At 42.9% G+C, this 22822-nt stretch overlaps 1 protein-coding gene across 2 annotated transcripts in view; it reads right to left on the bottom strand.

The window, feature by feature from the left end:
• The window catches only part of ORC1 (origin recognition complex subunit 1), a 30995-nt gene that overhangs the window by 7252 nt on the left and 921 nt on the right, over nucleotides 1-22822 (bottom strand). The window contains exons 2-15 of one of the 2 annotated variants that reach the window (XM_046014688.1): nucleotides 20171-20303; nucleotides 18181-18280; nucleotides 17430-17557; nucleotides 14974-15152; nucleotides 13291-13609; nucleotides 8694-9063; nucleotides 7675-7779; nucleotides 6886-7081; nucleotides 4171-4268; nucleotides 3492-3593; nucleotides 2904-3075; nucleotides 2193-2300; nucleotides 1756-1905; nucleotides 923-1042 (exon numbers count right to left, since the gene is read on the bottom strand). In XM_046014688.1, coding sequence (XP_045870644.1) covers nucleotides 923-1042; nucleotides 1756-1905; nucleotides 2193-2300; nucleotides 2904-3075; nucleotides 3492-3593; nucleotides 4171-4268; nucleotides 6886-7081; nucleotides 7675-7779; nucleotides 8694-9063; nucleotides 13291-13609; nucleotides 14974-15152; nucleotides 17430-17557; nucleotides 18181-18275 — 2142 coding nt within the window. In that variant the 5' untranslated portion in view covers nucleotides 18276-18280; nucleotides 20171-20303. The remainder of the gene's footprint in view (nucleotides 1-922; nucleotides 1043-1755; nucleotides 1906-2192; nucleotides 2301-2903; nucleotides 3076-3491; nucleotides 3594-4170; nucleotides 4269-6885; nucleotides 7082-7674; nucleotides 7780-8693; nucleotides 9064-13290; nucleotides 13610-14973; nucleotides 15153-17429; nucleotides 17558-18180; nucleotides 18281-20170; nucleotides 20304-22822) is intronic. The other variant, XM_046014696.1, reaches the window with a different exon arrangement.

Raw genomic sequence — 22822 nt, 5'->3', positions numbered from 1 at the left:
AGAACTCCAATCACTTCAGACAGGAAGAACCAGAAATAAGCTTATAATTCTTTTAAGTGCTGAAATACTCCAAATGTGTGGTTTTTTACATCCAGCTTGAAGCTAAGACATTTAACCCACTTCTGTCCCTCAGCAGCCTTGCAGAACAGTCTAGGTTGGCATTCTCCCAGTGAGCTTTTGGGACGCTGGCATCCAATGCCTGGCACCTGTCCTGGAGAGCCACCCCGGGAAGCACATCACGGACGTGATCTCCTTTAATTCTCAAAACAGTCCAATAAGGTCAGTATTATTATTCCCATTTTTCAGAGAAGAAAACGTAGGCTCTGGAAGTTAAGTAACTTTCACTTAACCTTCCAATGTCTATTAGGTATCAGAGCCAGAATTCCAACCAGGTTTGCTACTCAATGGCCTATACTGCCCTTTCTGTCATAAAAAGCTGCCTGCCCCTGTTACCGCCTGAACCAATTTACCTTCATTTGTATATAAGCCCACCATACTCCTAGCTTGCTCGTTAATTAGACAATAAGAAAGTTAAGGAACTGGGCGCCTAGGTGGCTCGGTGGGTTAGGCCTTTGCCCTCGGCTCAGGTCATGATCCCAGGGTCCTGGGATCGAGTCCTGAGTCCCGCGTCGTCGGGCTCTCTGCTCAGCAGGGAGCCTGCTTCCTCCCGCCCCCGCGTCTGCCTATCTATCTACTTGTGATTTCTCTCTGCATGTCAAATAAATAAAATCTTAAAAAAAAAAAAAAAATTAAGGAACTTTTCAACTTTTGTTTCTACTTTTTGATATTTATGTTTACAGGACTCTCGAAATTTCTCTTCACCCGGAAAGCACCCAACACAAGGCCTCACGCAGGCGGGCACTCAGCACAGACTTGCCTCCTGGTTCGCAGGTGCAAGTAGGAGCTCCCGAAGGTGACTTACCTTCCTGGCTACCAGCTGGATGGCATCGTCCTCAAAGGCCTTCACGTGTTTGAGTCGGCATGTTAGGATCTGCTGCAGCTGGCTATGAGTATAGGGCTGGAAGGACATCCTGGTAAGACCCTGGCAAGCCAAGACCACAGAGAACAAGTTCATTAATTAACCATTCTGACAGTCCTTCTGGTCAGCCACCGTCAAATCCCTAAGCCTGCTTTCCAAGTCCCATAAAACAGGCTACACAATCCCTCCCAGGACTGCCACGGATTCGATTCCAGCTCCTTTCACTGTCGACAGCTTAAGGTGGTCTCCTGCAGGCAGCAGCAGTGCTCAAGTAATTTCTCCTTCCGTTTCAGACAACCTTTGTTCTCCCAGAATCACTTAGGAGTAGATCCAGGCAGGGGTGCTCTAGCTGGAGCGGGTGGGAGCATCCCCGACTCCGCAGCGAACACAGGCTCAGCTCCTGGCTCCACTTGACTCGCTTCTCAGTCCCTGCTGTGCTTCCTGCTGAAGCACCCCGTCCCTGAGGGCAGGGCAGAGTCTGCCCTGGTCCCTACTGTACCCCACACCTCCAGCCTTGCCTGGCAGGGGCAAGCGCTTCCAGATGTTTAAAAAACAATTAGACCTGCAGGGCTCTGTGCAGGTTAAGAGTACCCCAGTGGCAGAACAGCAAGGTGTATTTGCAGAAAATCATGTAATGACAGCAGATTTCAGAATTTCAGAAATCACATTGTGCACTTTTCCCATTTATTTTAGTTTCCTTTGCATTTAGTTTTTAGAACTCCTCGGCCCCCGTTATGGATCTGTAAGAAGGGCTTGAGAGCAGCCCTAGGACCCACCAGTCGGCTTGAGACCCGGTTCACCATGATGCGCTCCGGCAGGTCCATCGTGTTGGCGATGGTCAGGACTACAAGCCGGGCCTCCTGGTGAGCAGGCCAGTCAAAGAGATTGTACAGTACGTCTTGCTTCTGAGTCCACAGAAGGTCAAGCTGCCGGGAAAGGGGCAGAGATGCAGGATCAACCACAGAACTGAGCCAGAGCCTCCCAGTGAAGCCCTGTTATCGCCATGTTAGCTGCCTGGGCTGCTCAGGTCCCACCACGAAAGCAGCAGGGACATCGATGGGCGCAGGCCTCTCACCACCACTGAACAGGCTCAGATGAACGAAGGGATGAGAGGAAGGAGCCAGGGCCTCCCTCTCAACCCAGCACTTGCTCCTGGAATGCCCCAGTCAAGCACCAGGCCACTCTCCCGGTCCTCCCGGGCATACCTCCTTACCTCATCCACAAGCAGCACGGTGCTTTCCTGAGAGGACCTCCGGGTCAGGAAGCGCTTTGCCAGCAGTTCTGCTGCGTGGTTAGCGGTTGCCTTTTGGCCGGTCAGCTTCTGCAATGAGGGGAAAAGCAGGTGTGGTAAGCAGGAAGGATTTTACTCTCCTGAGCTTAATGTTAAATTTGCAATAGAGGAAGCAATTTAGTGTGAGGACTTCAGTGTCCTAAATTCTGCCTTCCACTCTGGTCTTAACCTTAACCTGGAAGGAGAAGAGAAGGCACCAGAAGAGATGATAAAGAAAGTCTGTGTTTGAAATGCAAGTAAGCCACAGGCAGGACCCAGCAGCCCTCCAAAATCATTACTGCATGACTCGGTTTATAACTGGACATTACTTGTTCCAAGAAAACCACTAATGAATACAAGAGCCAGGTTCAAATTCTAGCCAACCTCTACTCTGTTCCCCACAGTTGGCCACAGGGCCTCCTGCGTGCCAACAGTTTTCACCACATCAGTTAAGTCCTGGCTTCCAGTATTCATGCCCAGCTCCTAGACTTTAAGGTCCCTGAGGGTAGGAATTCTGCCTTCTCTACTCTTGCTACCTCACACAAAGGACAATGCCTGGCACATCGTAAACATACCAATAAGCACTAAACCTCCCTTTTTTCATATGCCACCAAGAAACTCTATTTTCCAAAAAGCTGCAGCAGCTTTACTTACCTGTAAGATCTGCACATAGACCTGATGGGGCTCTGTCAGCTTCATGCCATTGACCTCAATGTACTGAAAGGGAGGAAGGTCATTTGCTTGGGCGGCCTGCTGCAGGCAGCGTATCACCTCGTGCACAGTGGCAGTCTTCCCTGTCCCGGGGACCCCGGAGATGTACATGCACCTGCGGCAAGAGGGGAAGACCCGAGGGCTGTCTGTGCCAGCTGCCTCACACTGTCACCAGGTAGAGGCGTGGGGATGTGTGCTGAAGGAAGGGCCCAGACCCCTGAAATGCGGAGGTGGGAGCAGTAAGGACCACCCTTGGAAGCTAGTCAGAGCAAGACCTGGTTACACAGAATCATTCATTCTATAAGCAGTGCTATAGGCCAAGAAGACTTTTTTTTTTTCATTTTCTCTGAGTGACAGGATTTTTCTTCCTAGAGAATTATTTTGACAAAATCTGCTTTAGAAGCCTTCAGCAACAACTTTGCCTGTTCTCCTGACGTTGGGAAGACCATTCAGTTGAACTGTGACACCTGAGGTGGTATGCCAGCAGGAGCCTTCTCCCCAGACCATCCCGTTGGCCTCAGCAGGACTCACCCTCCCGTCCGGTCCAAGAGTTTGCTTTCCACAAAGTTGTAGATGTTTTGGAATTCCTGTTCCCGACAGGGAAGAGACTCAGGTACAGCAGAAACATGCAGCCTACAATCAGTAATAAACAAGGGGGAAAGAGGACATTTCACCATCTACTCAATAACAAATGCGGAAGGATTATGTATAGTTTCTATGTGAAACTTCAATCACAAATCCACAGGAAATGCCTTCATTCGGCCTCATAATTCTTTCTCCACCCAAATGACCCAACTGATAGGTTCTAAGCAAGGGTATGTAACCCCTGGGGGGCTTTCCTCAATTACAGGGATGGCCTTCATCCCATGAGAGATTCTGATTTACTTGTTTTCTGGGAAGGTATTGGCTTATATATCTTGAAAAAGTTCCGGCATAGTTCTAAAGGGTACCATGATGGAAAAGCGGCATTCTCATTCATCAGCCACCTTCTGTCCCTGAGCAAATGGTGGCAGAAGCCTACTCCTTTGAGAACCTGTCCACGTTATCCCACCCAGACACTGCTTGAAGAGGTTTCATCTCTCTAAACACATGTGTTCATTTTACTCTCTACCTTTATCATGTACATGGAAGGCTACAAATTACTTATTTGATGTGAATGAAAGCAGAGACCCATTCCCGCCTATCTAACGGGGGCCAACGAGGAACGCACCTCAGCCGGGCCTCCTCCAGCATGCTGGCTGGCTCCTGGGCAGCCTGGTTTCGGCTGCGGATCTGGGGAGTGGCATGGCGTGGCGTGCTGGGCTTGGGCTGTGTTCAAAAAGGGAACAGATTTCAGAAGAAAAAGACAAAGCAAAACATCTAGGACACATCAGCAAGTCTGATTCATGATGATCTGACAAAAAGAATGGTGAATACATCTTAGTGCATTTCCTTATAAAGTACCACGAATCTCCCCCTCTCTCATGTTACAAATACTGTTCACTGGCCAGACATCATTTCTTTTTTCTATTTTACACACAGTCCTGGGATTTGAAAACAGTGTCAATCTGAGTAAAGAATGAATGAAAGTAAAAGACTCTTAATCTCATGAAATAAACTGAGGGTTGCTGCGGAGTGGGGAGGTAGGGATAAGGAGGCTGGGTTATGGACATTGAGGAGGGTGTGTGCTATGGTGAGTGCTGTGAAATGTGTAAGCCTGATGATTCACAGACCTGTACCCCTGGGCAAATAATACATTATATGTTAATTTAAAAAATGAATCAAAGCATGGATTAAATACTATTTAAAAGTAAAATATCTTGAAAGACAAGAAATTTATAAGAAACCCTAACTACAGGGCGCCTGGGTGGCTCAGTGGGTTAAGCCGCTGCCTTTGGCTTGGGTCGTTATCTCAGGGTCCTGGGATCGAGCCCCGCATCTGCCTCAGCATCTCTGCTGGGTGGAGATCCTGCTTCCCCCCCTCTCTCTGCCTGACTCTCTGCCTATTTGTGATCTCTCTCTGTCAAATAAATAAATAAAATCTTAAAAAAAAAATAAAATTAAATTAAATTTAAAAAAAAAAAAGAAAGAAACCCTAACTACTCTGCCCAATACACAGTAGGATAGGAGGCATAAACCAAGGTTGATCCATAGGCTTCTCCTCTAGATTTGTTTGAATATACGGTCAAACTTTTAGCCCAGAACTTCCATAATCCAGAACTGGAAAGATATCACCAGATTTTTCCACTCCCAAACCCCAGGTCACTGTTCTATCTAGGCTGACCAGCCCATCTCTTTTCTTCCTTGCTGCTGGCTTACTAGAGTGGACCTGCTACCCCACCTTTCTTTCTATAAAGCAATCCCTTCCGTGGGGGCATTTCCCCTACCCACCTTCTGATCTCCCCAGGCTATAGGGTAACAGCCTCTCCACCCCTTCCTCAGGCAGAAAGCACTTACACCCTAATAGTTTTCTATCACCTTTGGAGAAAACAAGAAAGGAATACCAAAAGCTTGCTAAGAAGGTGGACTTCTGACCTTTTTATCATGCTAAAGAGGCCATCACACCCTAGTATCCCTTGTTCTGGGTGGGACCCCGCAGATGCGAGATGCGATCAGAACCTTGGTAAGCTATTTGCAAAATGAGAAACTCCAGATAGAATGGCCACTAATCCAAACTAAACTAAATCAAGGTGATCTACTTGATTTCCTTCTCTGAAGGTCTTTTTTTTTTTCAACCCAAGCCCAATCACATTTTTCTTGATATGGAAAAATGGAGATCAGCTGTAGACTAACTAGGCATTTCCTAAAAATAATAGGCTCCCAGAGAAGAGTCTCCAGATCAAAGACCCTTACAGTAATGTGCTCTGAGAAGGTCACGATAACATTAATAAATTAATGGCCCTGAGAACTCCTGTGACAATGAACTGGTTTAACTGTGTGATCCAAACATTTCTGAAACACATCTGAACGTGGGAAGACCTTCTTTTAATTGATTCAACATTCTGCTAAAATTCCACAGGAAGCAGCAGAGATGTCCATTCCCCTCTTCCATCTTACTTTACAGAGTTTATTACCAAGACCTCAGTCGTGCTCGTTTCTCAGGTGAATCAGGTGGCACAGCAGAAACAACCTAACGTAGCCCGGTAGCCCTGGATTCGAGATCAAGTCTGAGCAAGTTGAAAGAGGACTTCACTGCCATTTTGACCTTAGTCTGTACTTTCTGATTTAGTTCTTTCCAGCTTATCTCTTAATGTGGGCAAGGCATTGCATGACGAGCACTGATAAGCAATAACCACTGCCCTGGCGCCAGCAAAACTCTGCAGCACTAACCTCCAGACAGTGATGGCCCTGACTTCCCTGCCCGCTAGCACATCACCCGCCTTTGTCCCCTTTCCCTTATATCAACCTAGAAGCATCTTCAGTGCTTTGGAGAGTCTTTGAGAGGTCGGTCTGCTGTCTTCCTGGTGTTGGCCTCACTGAAATGAACTCCCTGCTTGTTTCACCACCACTCATTTCTCTGCCTTTGGGTTTTGTCAGTCAGCGGCAAGTGGCTGAACCTGGTCTGTTGGGGACCCCGGGAGCCGGGCGGCTCTTGTACCCTTGGGCCCTGGCTACACAGATCAGGCATAAAGTGCTCTGCTAGCGTTTGTGGAAAATGCAAAGACAAGGAGCCAGGCCTTGTGCCTCCCTCAGGAAGTCTGGCTCTTGGCTATTTGGTTCCATATCTTAAAAGGAACTCAGATTCAAAATCATTGCTACTGGATTCATTTTCAGTCCTAGGGTTCACTTAGATCTTTTCCTCTATGAATATTCCAGCTGCAGTAACTTTGTCTATGACAGAGCTGTGCTCAGAATCCAGCTGTGACTAACTGTGTGACCTTAGCCAACACAATTTTAGAAGTAAGAGAAGATGCTTCAGTGGCAAACAAACCTAAAAGTGTCTTACGGTTTTCTTTGGTGTCTTTGAGGGGGTCTGTAAGGATGACTTCACGGAAGAGCACAGGTCCTTGGACACCTGACTGGATGTTCTCCTTGAGAGGGTTGGTGTGGGAGTCTCTTCCTCCTCACTGCCAGAGTCTGAAATCTCTGCTGCCGGCAGAAACTCCTCTTCTTCTTGGTCACTCTTACTGTTACCTAAAAACCTGAATGGTGGGACACATTATTTTCTGATATTTAGCATCTAAATAAAAAAGCTCTCTAATAGGTCACTGTGGACTAGAGATATTACAGAGTTTTTTCTGCAACCAAGTAATATAGGATGTGTTCTGCTTCTTGGACCCTTGCTCCTGTGATGCTCTGCTAAGGGCTTTACTTGTAGTCTCGTTAAATCCTTCGACAACCTTGTGACTTGTGAATTATCACTCCCATTTTATAGAAGAGGAAACCGCAGCTTAGAAAGGCGAAGTAACTTCCCAAGGTTACACAGTATGACAAAGCTCAGGTTTAAATCCAAGTTGCTAGAATCAAAGTTCATGCTTTTAGGCACTCTACTAACAGTCTTGCTGGGTGTGAGTGTGGGGTCCCAGGAGCCCTCTGAACCCAGGGCACTATTTCTTGCCCCTTTCAAACTATGACATTTATGTGGAATCAACATATTCCTAGACATACTAAGTAAAAGGCAAATTAATGGAATAGCAAATAACAAACAAGAAACATAGGAGGCTTTAGGAAATGAGATTAGAGATACTATAGAGAGCAGTGACAAACGTTTTCTGCCTGCTAAGAACAGGCTTACCGAAGCTGCTGTCTAATCCGATTCAAAGTCAAGACAGAACTCTTCCTACGGATCCGATGTGGGGTAGAGGTAGTTTTTTCTGGAGCTTCTGGTTCTTCTGCCTCCCTACAAAGTATCACAGTACGATTACGGGACATAGTTTTGGGCACTAGGAGTCAGCGGTGGGCTCCTGACAGGGTCCTACTGTTTTTTATAGCTACTTTGGAAGGATTTGGATTTGGAGGGAACTAATCACACTTGGTCAAAAACTTTATAATTCAAGTCTGACTCACCACCAAAGATAAAGTTTGCCTGAAACTTATCATTCAAATCAGACTCATGACTTCACCAGCTAAAGACCAGAATGTACTCAGGCCAGGCAGAGCTTCTTGCCCTCTTTCATTTCTGAGGCATCAGTGGATTTACTGTCCAGACTCAAGGCAGGCAGAAGTGCAGCTATGTATTCAATACAAAGCATTTACCAAGTAAACCTACTATAGACCAGGTGTGGCAGTTTCTGAGCAGGAAATACGGCCATGCGTGATTTGTTTTGTTGTAATATTATCTGTGCTGCCCCTTATTTACAAACATTGTCTCGTGTCAAACTGCAAAGTTTGATCTAGATGCATTATCTTCTTGTACCATATGTATTTGAGAATGGTTTCCAGCCCAAAAAAAACCAAAACAAAAAACAGATTAGGAAAGTGAATATTAATATGCGGCAAAGAGCCTTGGCAGGACTGTGAAGCAATCCAGGTTTGGGAAATTATCTCCTAGAGCAGGGATTCCAAAAGGACAGCCAAGTATATCAGAATCATCCAAGGACCATTTCCAAATGCAGATTCCTGGGCCTAACACTCAGAGATTGATTCGTCAGGGAAGAGGCTCAGAAATCTGTATTTTGGAAAGGTTCCCAGGGGATGCTACAACAGTCAGATTTGAGACCTGCTGCTCTAACTTGAGCAGCCGTGTCCCACACATTCCACATCACATAACAGAGCTCAGCTTGCTCTGTGGGAGGCAGGGTAACGCTCAGTCACCTCTTTTTGATGATATCTGGTTTCAGAACCACGGACGGCACTGCCAAGGATTTGCAGCCCCCCCTGATAGGGGTAAGTGTTCTTTCCTCACTAATCTCTGTGGTTTTCAAAGCTGGGACTCGGGTTCTCAGGATCCTGTGACAGTTAGGTGATGCCTTCTTGTCATCCTTAGCACATGAGCTTTGAATCTCTCCAGTTTTCTGTGGGGCTTTCAGAGCTGGGGACGAGGTATGAAGTCCATCAGGCTGAGACTTCTTAGTAGGTGAGGTGATCTCAGAGAAGGCCACTTTTCGTTTACTTCTTCTGGGAGAATCCAACAAGGTCCCTGAATTCTGCTGGGAAATCCTAGTGTTAGGGGTCCTAGGGAAACCTAATCCCAAGAGAAATCACCACAATGTATGAATTTTATAGTAAGCACCATGCACAACCTCAATCTCATTACAGCTAAATTCATCTACTGAAGTTACACAAAGACATGAATTGCCCATATATATTAAAAAAAAAAAAAAAAAAAGGAATGTTGCCTCATTGTATTCTAGGATCAGTTACTTTATTATCATTTTTTTTTTTAGAGAGAGACAGACAGCATACATGCATGAGCAGGGGGGAGTGGCAGGGGGAAAGGGAGAGAGAGAATCTTAAGCAGGCTCCACACTCAGCACGGAGCCCAGTGCAGGGCTGGACCCTGAGATCATGACCTGAGCCGAAACCAAGAGTCAGGTGCTTACCTGACTGAGCCCCATGACTTACCCATATTTTTAATCACTCCATGCTTTCTTCCCCCAGGCTAGCTAGTTTTTTTATTTTTCATCTCTCCTAAATTCCAGGGTGATTTCCCTAGTTAGAGTCATTAAGTCAACTGTTAAATCAGCTTTTGTGGATAAATGTTCAGCAATTTCCCTGAAGTAATCTACCACAGGAGTGCTTTTTTTTTTTTTTTTAAAGATTTTATTTATTTATTTGACAGAGAGCACAAGTAGGCAGAGAGGCAGGCAGAGAGAGAGGAGGAAGCAAGCTCCCCACTGTGCAGAGAGCCCAATGCGGGGCTCAATCCCAGGACCCTGAGATCACGACCTGAGCCGAAGGCAGAGGCTTAACCCACTGAGCCACCAGGTGCCCCCATTTTACCCTTTCTGTTAAAAACAATTAATCCAAAACATTTTCATCATAGCCCTCTCCTCTAGTTATAGAACTATGTCAAGTCCAGATTTCTTACCCTGTCCAGGTCCTGGAAAATCAACAGTCAAAAAATACTACCATTTATTTCTATATGGTGATGTTGCCAATTATTTCTTTAGTAATCTTTTGGTATTTCCCAAATGTTTTATATGTTTATATTTAGCTCCTAAATACACATTATACTAAGGAGCTATCAAGAACACAGATAACTTGGGGCACCTGGGTGGCTCAGTGGTTAAATGTCTGTCTTTGGCTTGGGTCATGATCCCAGGATCCTGGGATTAAGCACCACATCGGGCTCCCTGCTAGACGGGAAGCCTGCTTTCCCTCTCCCAGTCCCCCTGCTCATGTTCCTGCTCTCGCTCTCTCTTGCTGTCAAATAAGTAAATAAAATAAAAAAAAAAACAAAAAAAACACACAGATAACTTAAACCCAATGAACTTGGTACATACACAAAGAATTCAGGATTGATGGCACATAATAGGATGAGGATGAACTCTCAGAACTGCCACAGGGTGGCTTCAAATACATTGTAAGTGAAAGAAAAATAAAATCACATGCATGTTTGTGCATATGTATGTGTGTGCATACATACACGTACACGTGTATCTGCTTATTTTTGCAAAAAACACAGAAAAAAAACAAACCAGAAACTAATAAAACTGATTACTTATAAAAGATGGAAAAGAAACCGGGTACAAGGGCAAAGAAAGGAATAGGGCTTCTCTTGAGTACACTTTTTTTTTCAAAGATTTTATTTATTTGTCAGAGAGAGTGAAAGCACAAACGGGGGTGGGTGGGAGTAGGCAGCAGGCAGAGTGAGAAGCAGGCTCCCCACTGTGCAAGGAGTCCAACACGCAACTCAATCCCAGGACCCTGGGATCATGCCCTAAGCCAAAGGCAGATGCTTAACCGGCTGAGCCACCCAGGCATCCCGAGTACACTTGTTTTAAATAGCTTTGAATCTTATTTTAATGTTTCATATGCTTAAAAATTAATCAAAGATGGGAGAGGCCCTAAAATTAAACAGAAATAAAAGAACCTAACTGCCTATCACCAATAATAAAACCATCAGAAGGAAAGAAAAGCAATTAAATTAACTTTACTCCCTCAGTGGAATATATTCTAAAGGCATAAAGAAATGTAAATAAATTCCAGACTTAAGTTGGTAAGTTAACTACCGGCAGTAGTACTGGGATAGCAATTGTGAAACTACTTCATGTGTATCAGAATCTTGAAGAAGGGGGATACAGCTATAGAATATGGGAAGAACCCTGTGATACAAATTAGAAGTATCGGTATAAATTTAAGAGTTTTAAAATACTTATTTCTTTTTTTTTTTTTTAAGATTTTTTTTTTAAATTTATTTATTTGACAGAGAGAGATCACAAGTAGACAGAGAGGCAGGCAGAGAGAGAGAGAGGGAAGCAGGCTCTCCGCCAAGCGGAGAGCCCGATGCGGGACTCGATCCCAGGACCCTGAGATCATGACCTGAGCCGAAGGCAGCGGCTTAACCCACTGAGCCACCCAGGCGCCCTTAAAATACTTATTTCTTATCTCTTCCACTAAGGATCTAAAAGCAAGGTTACCTTAGTAGCAAAGTTTTGGAACTTAAACTTAATTGTTTTGGTTGAGCCCTATAACTTCTAAAGATTTGCTACTGTGGAAAACAGTATGGAAGCTTCTCAAAAAATTAAACAGAGGGGTGCCTGGGTGGCTCAGTCATTAAGCGTCTCCCTTCAGCTCAGGTCATGATCCCAGGGTCCTAGGGTCAAGCCCCACATCTGGCTCCCTGCTCAGCAGGAAGCCTGCTTCTCCCTCTCCCACTCCCCCTGTTTGTATTCCCTCTCTCGCTGTCTCTCTCTGTCAAATAAATAAATAAAATCTTTTTAAAAACTAAATAGAAATACTATACAATCCACAATTCTACTTTTGTGTAGTTATCCAAAGAAACTGAAAACACTAACTTGAAAAGATATGTGCACCTGCATGCAGCATTATATACAATATTTAAAATATGACAACAACTTGAAGTGTCTATCAATGAATAAATGGATAACGATACACACACACACACACAGACACACACATACACACACACACAAAGAAGTACTTTTCAGCCAAACAAGGAATAAAATCCTACCATTTGCACAACATGGATGGATCTTGAGGGCATTACACCAAGTGAAATAAGTCAGACAGAGAAAGGCAAACACTGTATGATCTCACTTAAATGTGGAACCTAATTTAAAAATTTTTTTTTATGTTTGTCAGAGAGAGAGAGAGAGGATGCGCACCAGCAGTGGGAACAGTAGGCAGAGGGAAAAGCAGGATCCTCACTGAGCCTGATTTGGGGCTCGATCCCAGCACCCCGGGATTATGACCTAAGCCAAAGTTGGATATTTAACCAACTGAGCCACCCAGGCACCCTTGGAATCTAAATTTTAAGGACTTATTTATTTATATTTTATTTTATTTAAGGATTTTATTTATATATTTGTCAGAGAGAGACAGAGCACAAGCAGAGGGAGCAGCAGGCAAGGGAGAGGGAAAAGCAGTCCCCGCACTGAGCAGGAAGCCCAATGTGGGGCTCCATCCCAGGATCCCAGGATCATGACCTGAGCCCAAGGCAGACACTTAACTGGCTGAGCCACCCAGGCGTCCCTCTAAACTTTAAGAAAACAAAACCAAGCTCATAAAGAGAATGGACAGGTGACCACCAGTCAAGGCGGGGGTGAAATGGATGAAGGAGGTCAGAATAAGTCAGTCATGAGGATACAGTGTGCATGGAGAGATAATGGCAACTATAGTTAAGAATACTGTTATTGCATATCTGAAAGTTGCTTAGAGAGTAAAGCCTAAACATTCTCACCTCAAGAAAAAAATATTTGTAACTATGTATGGTGACAGATGTGAACAGATTATGTTGTATACCTGAAACTAATATAATGCTATACGTTAATTATACCTCTCAATCTTTTTAAAAGGAAGTTTTGACACCTCTTACAACATAGATGGTCCCTAAGGACATTATGCTAACTTAAACCAGTCAGAAAAGGATGAATACTATATGATTCCACTTAAATGAGGTATTTAGATTGGTCAAATTCAGGAAAAAAGAATGGTGGTGGTTGCCCAAGGATGGGAGATGAGGAAATGGGAAGCTATCATCTAATGGCTGCAGAGTTTCCATTGCAGAAGATGATGCGGATGGCTGTACAAAAATGAGAATGTATTTAATGCTACTCAACTGTACACTTAAAAAATGACTAAAATGGTAAATTTCATGTGTATTTCAACACCTGTCCACTCGGTACCTGGTCCATCAGGGCATTAACTGGATATTACAGCACGAGTTAATATTTTATCATTTTCCGTTAGTCTCAGTATTGCCCACTGTGACCCATCTCGCACTTACCACCGAGCTCCAATCTCTTCTTCGCCTTTGGGGTGACAAGATGGGAAGGAGTTCGGCGAAATTTGGAGGTAGAGTGCCTTGATTCAATCCTTTTGATTGTATGCTCTGCTGTGGTCGAAGAAGGGCTTCCCAAGTCCTTAGTCTTGACTCCCACAGGCTTCTGGCACCTAGGACTGCTTTCTTGTGGCCGATCGAACTCTGCAAATAGTTCTGGCGATAGTGGTCGGAATGTCTTCTCATTCCAAGATAGTTTCACAAAGAATGTCTCCTCATTTCTCATATCTACAGGCATCACTTCATCTGGGTCTAAAGCTACTACCTGAACAGGAAGAAATGAGAACCAAATGAGCCAACAGATATTTCATGAGAGCTATGATTAAAAAGCATTTACATCTACATCCCTACCTGGGATGTCCCTCTTCCAAACTAAAGAGGCATATTTCCAGACTCCTACTTATGGAGTATGATATCCATATCCCACGTTGCTTTCTTTCCCAGTCTGATCTATTCATTCATGCCAAATTTCCCCACAACTTTTTTTTTTTTTAAACATTTTATTTATTTATTTGACAGAGAGAGATACAGTGAGAGAGGAAACACAAGCAGGGTGAGTGGGAGAGGGAGAAGCAGGCTTCCCACTGAGCAGGAAGCCCGATGTGGGGCTCGATCTCAGGACCCTGGGATCATGACCTGAGCTGAAGGCAGACGATTAACGACTGAGCCACCCAGGCGCCCCTCCTCACAACTTTTCTAAGCATGCTCCCCTGCTCAAGTCTCTAACGGCTCCTTGCTACCCCAAGATCTGATTATTACACTGGTTTTGGGGGCATTCTAAAAATGGCCCCACGTTACTTCCTGTGTGCTCAGTCCTCTTCCAGATGGCTTTCCATCACTATCTGAGATTGGCTTGTCACAGTCCTGCTCCTCTCCCCCATCATGCTCCTATCTAAATACCCCTCTTCCCTCTCTGCCTTTCTAAATCAACCCATTTGCTGCTTCAACTTGTATATCTGCCTTTTGCTCATTCACTCTTTTAACTCAGAGACAAATTGTTTTGAGGCATATGTTATGCTGGACTCATAGACTGGAAAAATCTGACTGGTCATGCCAGACCCAAGTCTCTCTGCCCTACCATTAAAGCAAACTTGGGACCACACTTCATATCATATGATCCCCTATTTTGGGGGGCCTGAAGTAGGTCAAGAAATAACCTGTATCTTAGTCTCCAAACCAGTGTCTGCATTCATCCTGCAGCTCACTGGAACCTGATTTATCACAAAATCCCATAATACAAGTTTGCCCTTAGCAACTAACACCCTTCGTACTGATCCACTTAAGGTGAAGTCCTCATTTAAGCAAGCGTATCTAGCCTCACAATGCTTTGTGCCTGCCACAACCACAGCTAAATATAATTTCCCACCGAGATTCATTTGCTAATTCCTGCTTATCCCTTGGGTCACAACCTAAATGTCACTTCCTCCAGGAGGCTCCTAACACATGGTAAGTACTCTCGATAAATATTTGTTGAGATGAAGTAGGCAGCAAGCAGAAAAGATAACAAAGAGGAAAAAATTCATTTCTGTGGGGTAAATTAGAGCCAGGAATGTTTCTGAGGTCATGCAGTTCAGGAGGCAGCCAGAAATAAGCTTCAAGATAGAACCCAAGTATCAAAGCATCACCTACCTGCACGTGGTCAATGATGGTCTCAGCACAAATGTTGCTATTACAGGCAGGGTAATCATACCAGAATATCTCCTGTGCAGCCGGTTCCCGGCCCAGCAAATGCCGTTTACTGGCAGGAACTTCACAGAAACGGATAAACCACTGTACTCGAGCACGTTTCTTAGAATGAGGTTCAGAAACTAGGAGGGATATGTGAAAAAGGGAGATGCAAGAACATTTGTTAAGCACTTCCTGTGTTCCTGACACTGTGCTAAGCACCTGATAATACTTGATTAACATATTTTTTTAAAGGTGTTATTTATTTGACAGAGAGAGACACAGTGAGATGAAACACAAGCAGGGGGACTGAGACAGGGAGAAGTAGGTTTGCCATCGAGCAGGGAACTCAATGCAGGGCTCAAGCCCAGAATACTGGGATCATGATCCGAGCAAAAGCCAGACGCCTAACAACTAAGCCACCCAGGCACCTCGATGAACATATTATTTTTAATCAGCACATTAACCCTACAAGGTAGGTACTAGGCTATCTCCCTTTAACAGACAAACTAATCAAGTTACAGGGACCTTAAAAAAATTTGCCAAAGGTTACAGGACCAACCAGGAGCAATCTGACTCCACCCAGCATTCATGTCCTTCTCACTTGGCTCGACTTCCTAGTAAGGTTATCAGTCCTCGAAGAAATTACAAAAGGCATTTGAGAGGAGAAATTCTAATCAGAGGCAGTGAACAAATCTTATGAGTGACTATAAAGAGGCCACCAAAAAGCAGCAAAATAAAAATCTTGGCAAAAACTAAAGCCTCAGTCATTGAGGTGACTTCTGACAAACATGTGCTTGTAATTTTTAGCTTTATCTTTGCAATATACCATTAACATCACTCTGTACCAGCATTCGGTCCAAGTGAAAGGGCATACGCTCATTAGTGCCACCACCCTCATCACCTCTTCTCTTCCCCAGCGATCTTCAGAGAAAGGCTGAAGCCATCAAAGGAGCACCACCCGGACTCCAAACTCTATACACAAAGCCTGGACCTCAAATACAAAAGCCCACAGTGCTGAGGTGCTCCCCCTGGTGGATATTCCTTTGATGAGGTTTTCCTCCCTTCTTGTCAAATATCCTTCCTATATCTGTAACATGAAATATCTTCATCCTCTCACCCTATCAGTTCCTTCTGGTAGGCATACAACCTGCCACAGGAATAACTGCCACATCATTCCCCTCCTAGCTTTTGGAAGACACAGTTTTGTGTAGTTTCCATTTCTTCTTAATCCTCCTTTTAGAACTCTGTCCCATTCCCACCTTTCTGCACTCTTCTCTGCTTTGCAGGGCATTAAAAGCTCAGAAAATCAGTTGAGGGCTGTGAATGCAGACATGCAGGCTCTACCTTCCCCTTTGTTCCTCCAGCATTAGGGGGAAATAATGGCTTTCTGCACTTATTGATCTCTGGGAAATACCACCTTTTGTTCTTACAGCCTTTTCAACACTATACGCAGGTCTAAAGTGTTTTTGTGTTCCAGACTGAACATCAACTGATACACCTTCCCAATCCAGCTTACCTCCTCCCTTGTAAAAAAGTTATACTTGCAAAATTCTTCACTAACTTCCTCATGTTAAAATTAAAAGACAAGTCTGGGGGCGCCTGGGTGGCTCAGTCAGTTAAGTATCTGCCTTCGGCTCAAGTCATAATCCCAGGGTTCTCAGATCAAGCCCCCCTGTAGGGCTCCTTGCCCAGCAGAGAATCTGCTTCTTTTTCTCCTGCTGACCCTCCCTCCCAACTCATACTCTCTCTCAAAAAAATAAGTAAAAAATTTTTTTTAAGTAAAATATTTTTTAAAGAAAATCTGTATTATAGTGCAAATCACCTATTTCCCCCCCTAACTTCCTCATGCTAAAATTAAAAGATGTCTGTATGATAGTGCAAATCATCTATTTTTCTTCCCCCTTCCTTTTGAACTCATCTTTTGTCCATTCCAAAAATCCTGCCTTAATGACCATTTTTTTTTTTAATTTTTATTTATTTATTTGAGAGAGGAGGAGAGAGTGAGAGCATAAGAGGCAAGAAGGTCAGAGGGAGAAGCAGACTCCCCGTGGAGCTGGGAGCCTGATGCGGGACTTGATCCTGGGACAGTGGGATCATGACCTAAGCTGAAGGCAGTTGTTTAACCAACTGAGCCACCCAGGTGCCCCTTAGTGACCATTTTAACCCATTCCTAAAAATAATGAGAAAGCTAAATTCTTGAACCACTCCCCCAATCCCACTTTTACCCAATATTGCTCTAATGAGTAGAGAAGTTTATGAGGTATAAGATGGTATAGCCAGGGCTTAAATGACCCCACCTCAGAATCCAGGGCACACACCCTATATGGAGCTATGAACAGAGAAATCAGCAATCAAAAATCTTGCAGCTCCCAATTGTTCATGATAAGGAATAGTTTTCATTCTAGCCCCAAACTTACCATCTTCAAACAACTCAATCAATTTAGCAACATACGGATTTTCATCATCATCCCCTTCTATCAACACGAACTGTCCAACTTGAATATGAATCTCAGTCAGACCACCTTCCATTTTGACACTCATTTCTCTATGAAGGAGAGAAACATGTTAGGATATCACTTAGGGTGGACCACCTCTTTGTACCCTCTGGGCAGATGAAAGTGCTTTCCAACTGGAAAATCTCCTAGTTTCTCTTGGATGACCAAGTATCCTACTAGGAAACCAATTCGCCCATAAGGTCATATGCAAGAAGAAATGAAATGGGTTGAATGAACTGTTTTAATGTGAATGGTTAATCCAGAGGCCTTAATATGAATGTTAACCTCTCTTAGTTATTGACAAAGAATAAAGGTTTCCCAAAGCATGAAACCTGCCCAATAACAGTATCAAAGTTTTCAGAGACCTCTAGGGCTGAGAGGACAGCAACAACAGTGAATCCTACCGTTATCATGCAGAAACACAAAGACCCCACTTTAAATAAACACAGCATCATCACACATACCAAATTTTATTAACTTGACATGTCTTCCTCTATCACTGCTATATTTATGCTATCATGTTGTACCAAATAAAATCCCTCCTTATAATCCATTCATATTTACTGTCCCTCGATTCTCAATCTAGAGTAACTGGAACAGGCTGGATATAAGTTGACAGTTTAGCGTGGAGAAGTTATTATTTCCAGGACAACCAACAGAGTCCAACACTCACTTGTAGGTGTAGTAGCGTAGTTTTTGGTCCAATGACGGCTTGCCAACCCATGAATAAGTTTGTCTAGTCTTCAGCCTTGTAGGGTAGCACGCCATGGTTCCTGTGTAGAAGTCACTAACTCTGAGTTAACATGACAATGCTCTGATGGATTCTAGCACACAGTCCTGCCTTCAGTGAGTTTAGCCTTCTCTTCTGCTCCCATTACATTCCCGTAGATTTTAGAAAACATCTTCTTTGAGAAAAGTCAAACTTCATTAAGATTGAACATAGACAATTTGTTGTCTATATTATCATCTGCATATATCTTGTACTATGCCTTACCTCTTCTTATGCAGGGTCAATATGTAGGAAAAGAAACTGTAAGTTTTTAGAAGTACCAGCTAGCTACAAGGCACAATGATAGGTATTAAACATCTAACAACTTGAAACTAAAAGTGATATACGGTTGTTCGTATCTTCACAACACTTATAATCAATATAGGGATAAAATATAAATGCACTAAGGGACAACTAGTAGTGTGAAAAGCCAAGAGATGGACCCAGAGAGACTATAGGGTTTTAGAAAACCCTATAGGGGTTTTCTAAACTGAATATTGAATAGTAAGTAGCTATTGGTAACATTTTTTTTTAATTTTTTCTTTAAGATTTTATTTGCTTATTTGACAGAGAGAAAAAGAGAGGGAGAGCACAAGCAGTGGGAGCAGCAGACTCCCTGATGAGCAAGGAGCCTGACGGGGGCTTGATTCCCGACTCCGGAATCATGACCTGAGCTGAAGGCAGACACTTAAACAACTGAGCCACCCAGACATCCCTGATAAGATAAAATTAAGTGAGGGATTCCAAGGGATAGACACAAAAACATGCAAGAGGCATTTAAAGGAACAGCAAGATGTTTTATCAAGTATATCATTACAATTATGTTAAATTAAAGACAAAAACAAAACCATTCTGGCAGTTAAAAGGGGTATTTCCTCTGCAGCTGACAGGCCCTAGCTGTCAGTAGTTATGAGTCACTGAAAAGAAATGCTTATATTAAAGTATATGGGGAAGGGGCACCTGGGTGGCTCAGTGGGTTAAAGCCTCTGCCTTCAGCTCAGGTCATGATCCCAGGGTCCTGGGATCGGCCCCGCATTGGGTTCTCTGCTCAGCAGGGAGCCTGCTTCCTCCTCTCTCTCTCTCTGCCTGCCTCTCTGCCTACTTGAAATCTCTGTCTGTCAAATAAATAAATAAAATCTTTAAAAAAAAAAGTATATGGGGAAAAAAAAGACACTTTTACTGACAAAAACAGAAATGTGAATGAAAAATCCAATCATATCTGACAATCCTCTTTATAATTTGAAAACTGTAATCTATTAGTCCTAATAATGCTAATCTATTATCTTACGTTTAAGTTATTAAGATAATAAATCTTTCCTCTAAATTAACTGCTGTTTTTATGGGAGCTAATATTTGACGAAACCAGGGTTAAAGAATTTTTTCTTTAATCTGTCTGACAGAATTACTCTGAATTACTGATAGATGAACAAAAATTTCAGTCTGTGTTGAAAACAACAGAATTTTACTAGCATATTGATATCCTGATTAAACAACCTTGCTTCCTGAAGTTCGGCAGCATTATGTCTTATTCTCTACTCAGGAACATTCTGACCTACAAGATTTTCTGCTTTTAAAAAAGGTATTTTTTAATCTACTTTGAGGAAACTAATTAGCAAAAAGAAGAAAAAATGCTAAGTCATTAGTAAATACACAGCTTACAAATGATGTCTGAATGATTGCTTAAAGAGCATTCAGAGTACTATGTAATTCACAACATGGTAGTATTAAAATCAATCTAATTTTAATTAAGTACATCACAGAAATGAACAAGAGCAATGACTCATGTCAAGTAAAAAATGAATTTGGATTCTTATATTACAATAAGCGTTTGGTAAAATTTAGGAGAAGTTTGAATTTCAATAAGCATCCGAGGAAATACATAACACTAACTTACCTTACAATAAATATTCCTTTTAATGGATAATCTGTCAGAAGTAAACTGTCAGAAGTAAACTTGGTAACAGTATTGTCAGAAGTAAACTTGGAACTTTTCACCTTTCCACAATGCAATCAGGCAAAATAGGCTACTGAGAGAACAAAAGATGTAAATCAATTACAATTCTCACTAAACTCTGCCATTAAAAAAACGAAACAAAACTGGAAAATCACTGAGAGTGCTTTGTAGCAAATGGGTTATCTCCCAGAAAACTGTCTACAACTCCTACATAATCTAATTATAGGATAAATACCTGATTTGTCACTTCCACTATGATACTTGACTACACCGGAACAATCTCATGTTTTCATACCCCAAATTGGCAAACAGAAGGACTAACGCCATTCCTATAAGGTTCTCATGTATACCTAAGAAAATCAAATCCATGCTCTCAACTCTTAAATCCAGAGGCATCCTCCTTCAAAAACCACTCCAGGATAAAATTTAACATTCCCTTTCTAGACCATGCACTGTGTTCAATGAGACCAGTACATGGACATATATGTACAAGGGTGGGTGATTTACCCTAAGCTGAGCAAGTAGGGATATTGCAAGAGAGACTATCTGGGCTTGGACATAAAACCTGCCTCACCCTGGTCTAGCACTCTGCTCCAGGCCTGCTTTTCCAAACCTCAAAAAGGCCAAGGTTGTTGTGCCCTCAGACTTACTACACCATTGCTGTTCTCTCTTTTTGCATGTCTTTTCAGGGATAGCTCATGTCCCCACCTCAACAAAACTTTCTCAGATAAGCCTTCACTGATACCCAATGGAAATTTACCCTCACACCATTTTATACTGTCCCTCGGGGTCATATTTCATTATACCACCCTATGATCAAAGCAATAACATTACTTTCTTATTTATTGTACTTCCTACCCTAGAATGTTAACTTCCAAAAGCACGGATCTTGGGACCTTGTCTATCTTGTTTGTAACAGCATTCCTAGAGATTAGGTTAGGACTTGGCAATAAAATAGGTGAATGAATGAATGAATGAAAAACAAACTGGTTTTAAAAATCATTAGGGCAGTAGCAAGTGTAGAAAAGACATAGAACAGCCAGAACCCTTCCAGAACTGCTGGAAGGCATTTAAGCTGGTAAAACCACTTTGAAAAATGGGCAGTAGCTACCAAAGCTAAACATATGCACATCCTATGACTCAGCAATTTCAACACGATGTACCCAACAGAAAAACATACCATCAAAAGACATGAACCAAAATGTTTGTAGCTGCCTTATACAGCAATGAAATAAACCAACTACAAATGCACACGCGGGGGGGGGGGGGGGGGGGGGGCGGGGGGCGGATCTCACAAAATAACAATGAGCTAAAGAAATCAGGCACCAGAAGAAATCATACTATATTGATTCCATTCACATAAAGCTTAATAGGTTAAAAGTAACCCCTGGTGTTAGAAGTCAGAACAGAAGGTAACCTAAGTGACTGAAAGAGAGCACGGTGGGGAAGGGACATGTTTCTGGAATGCTGGTCCTGTTTCTTTATCTGGAAGCTGGTTACACAGGTATGTTCTCTTCAAGAAAGTTCATTAACCGGTACATTTATGATATATGCACTTGCCGGTATTTAGTTATTTTTCAATGAAGAGTTCAAACAATCAAGAATCCTTCTATAGAGGCAGCATAGGGATGTCGAGCCTCTTTGTACTGTTACCCTACTTTCTTACTTCAGGACCCAGGATTTCATCTCACCCACCATTAGCAGAGAAATTACCCAAGAGGGATGTTGAATGGGGTGGAAAGGCAGGTCTGACTTGGTGGAGCAAAGGCTTTGCTTCAAGGAGATAGCCACCCACAGGCTCTTAATTGTTGCAGATACCAGAAATCTAGAACAGACACACCACCCAGTACAGGGTGCCACACCCAAGGAAAATATAAGGGAATTGCGGTAAAAATGATAGCAGGTATGTACTGAGCCAATATGACAGAAAATGGAGCCAAAACTCTATCTCATTTAATGCTCAAAATAACCCGAGTTCAATGCTAGTACATACTAAGTACACAACAGACTCTCAATAATAAATATTTGCTGAATGAAAGTTAAGTGCTATGAGCACTTCAAAATGATTAACTTGTCCCAATGCTTTGGGATGGCACAGTCTTAATTCGAACCCTGAGTAGCCAGATTCCAATGACTCTAAACCACTTCACCTTACAACACCTGTGTAAAAATGAATAATGTTAACATATGCCTGAGAGAACATGCTTCTGGTGAGCTTACTACAATAAAGTTAGGCTTCCCAGCCACTAAGTGGGAAATCAAATGGACCTCAATTTCCTTACCCACAAAATGGGGATAATAATAGAACCTTTCTTTTATTCAGCCAACATATATTAACCACCCATTGTGTGCCAGGCACTATTCTTGGATTAAGTGGGAAAATGCAAAATGGCAAATTCACTTCCTCACTCCGTTAATCCCTTGCATTTATTTGTAAGAGACAGTGGATCTTAAAAAAAAAAAAAAAAGAATTTGAGGAATGTTGGGAAACTCACAATTCACACAAAATTTTGCACTTAATTTCAGGCTTTTATAAACCTTCTAACAATCACATATTACCCTCTGTTACGTTAAAAACCGTTGCAGAAAGAC

This window comes from Meles meles, chromosome 1 (genome assembly GCF_922984935.1).
Source record: "Meles meles chromosome 1, mMelMel3.1 paternal haplotype, whole genome shotgun sequence".
NCBI lineage: Eukaryota > Metazoa > Chordata > Mammalia > Carnivora > Mustelidae > Meles > Meles meles.
This window is presented reverse-complemented; position numbering and strand designations above follow the sequence as displayed.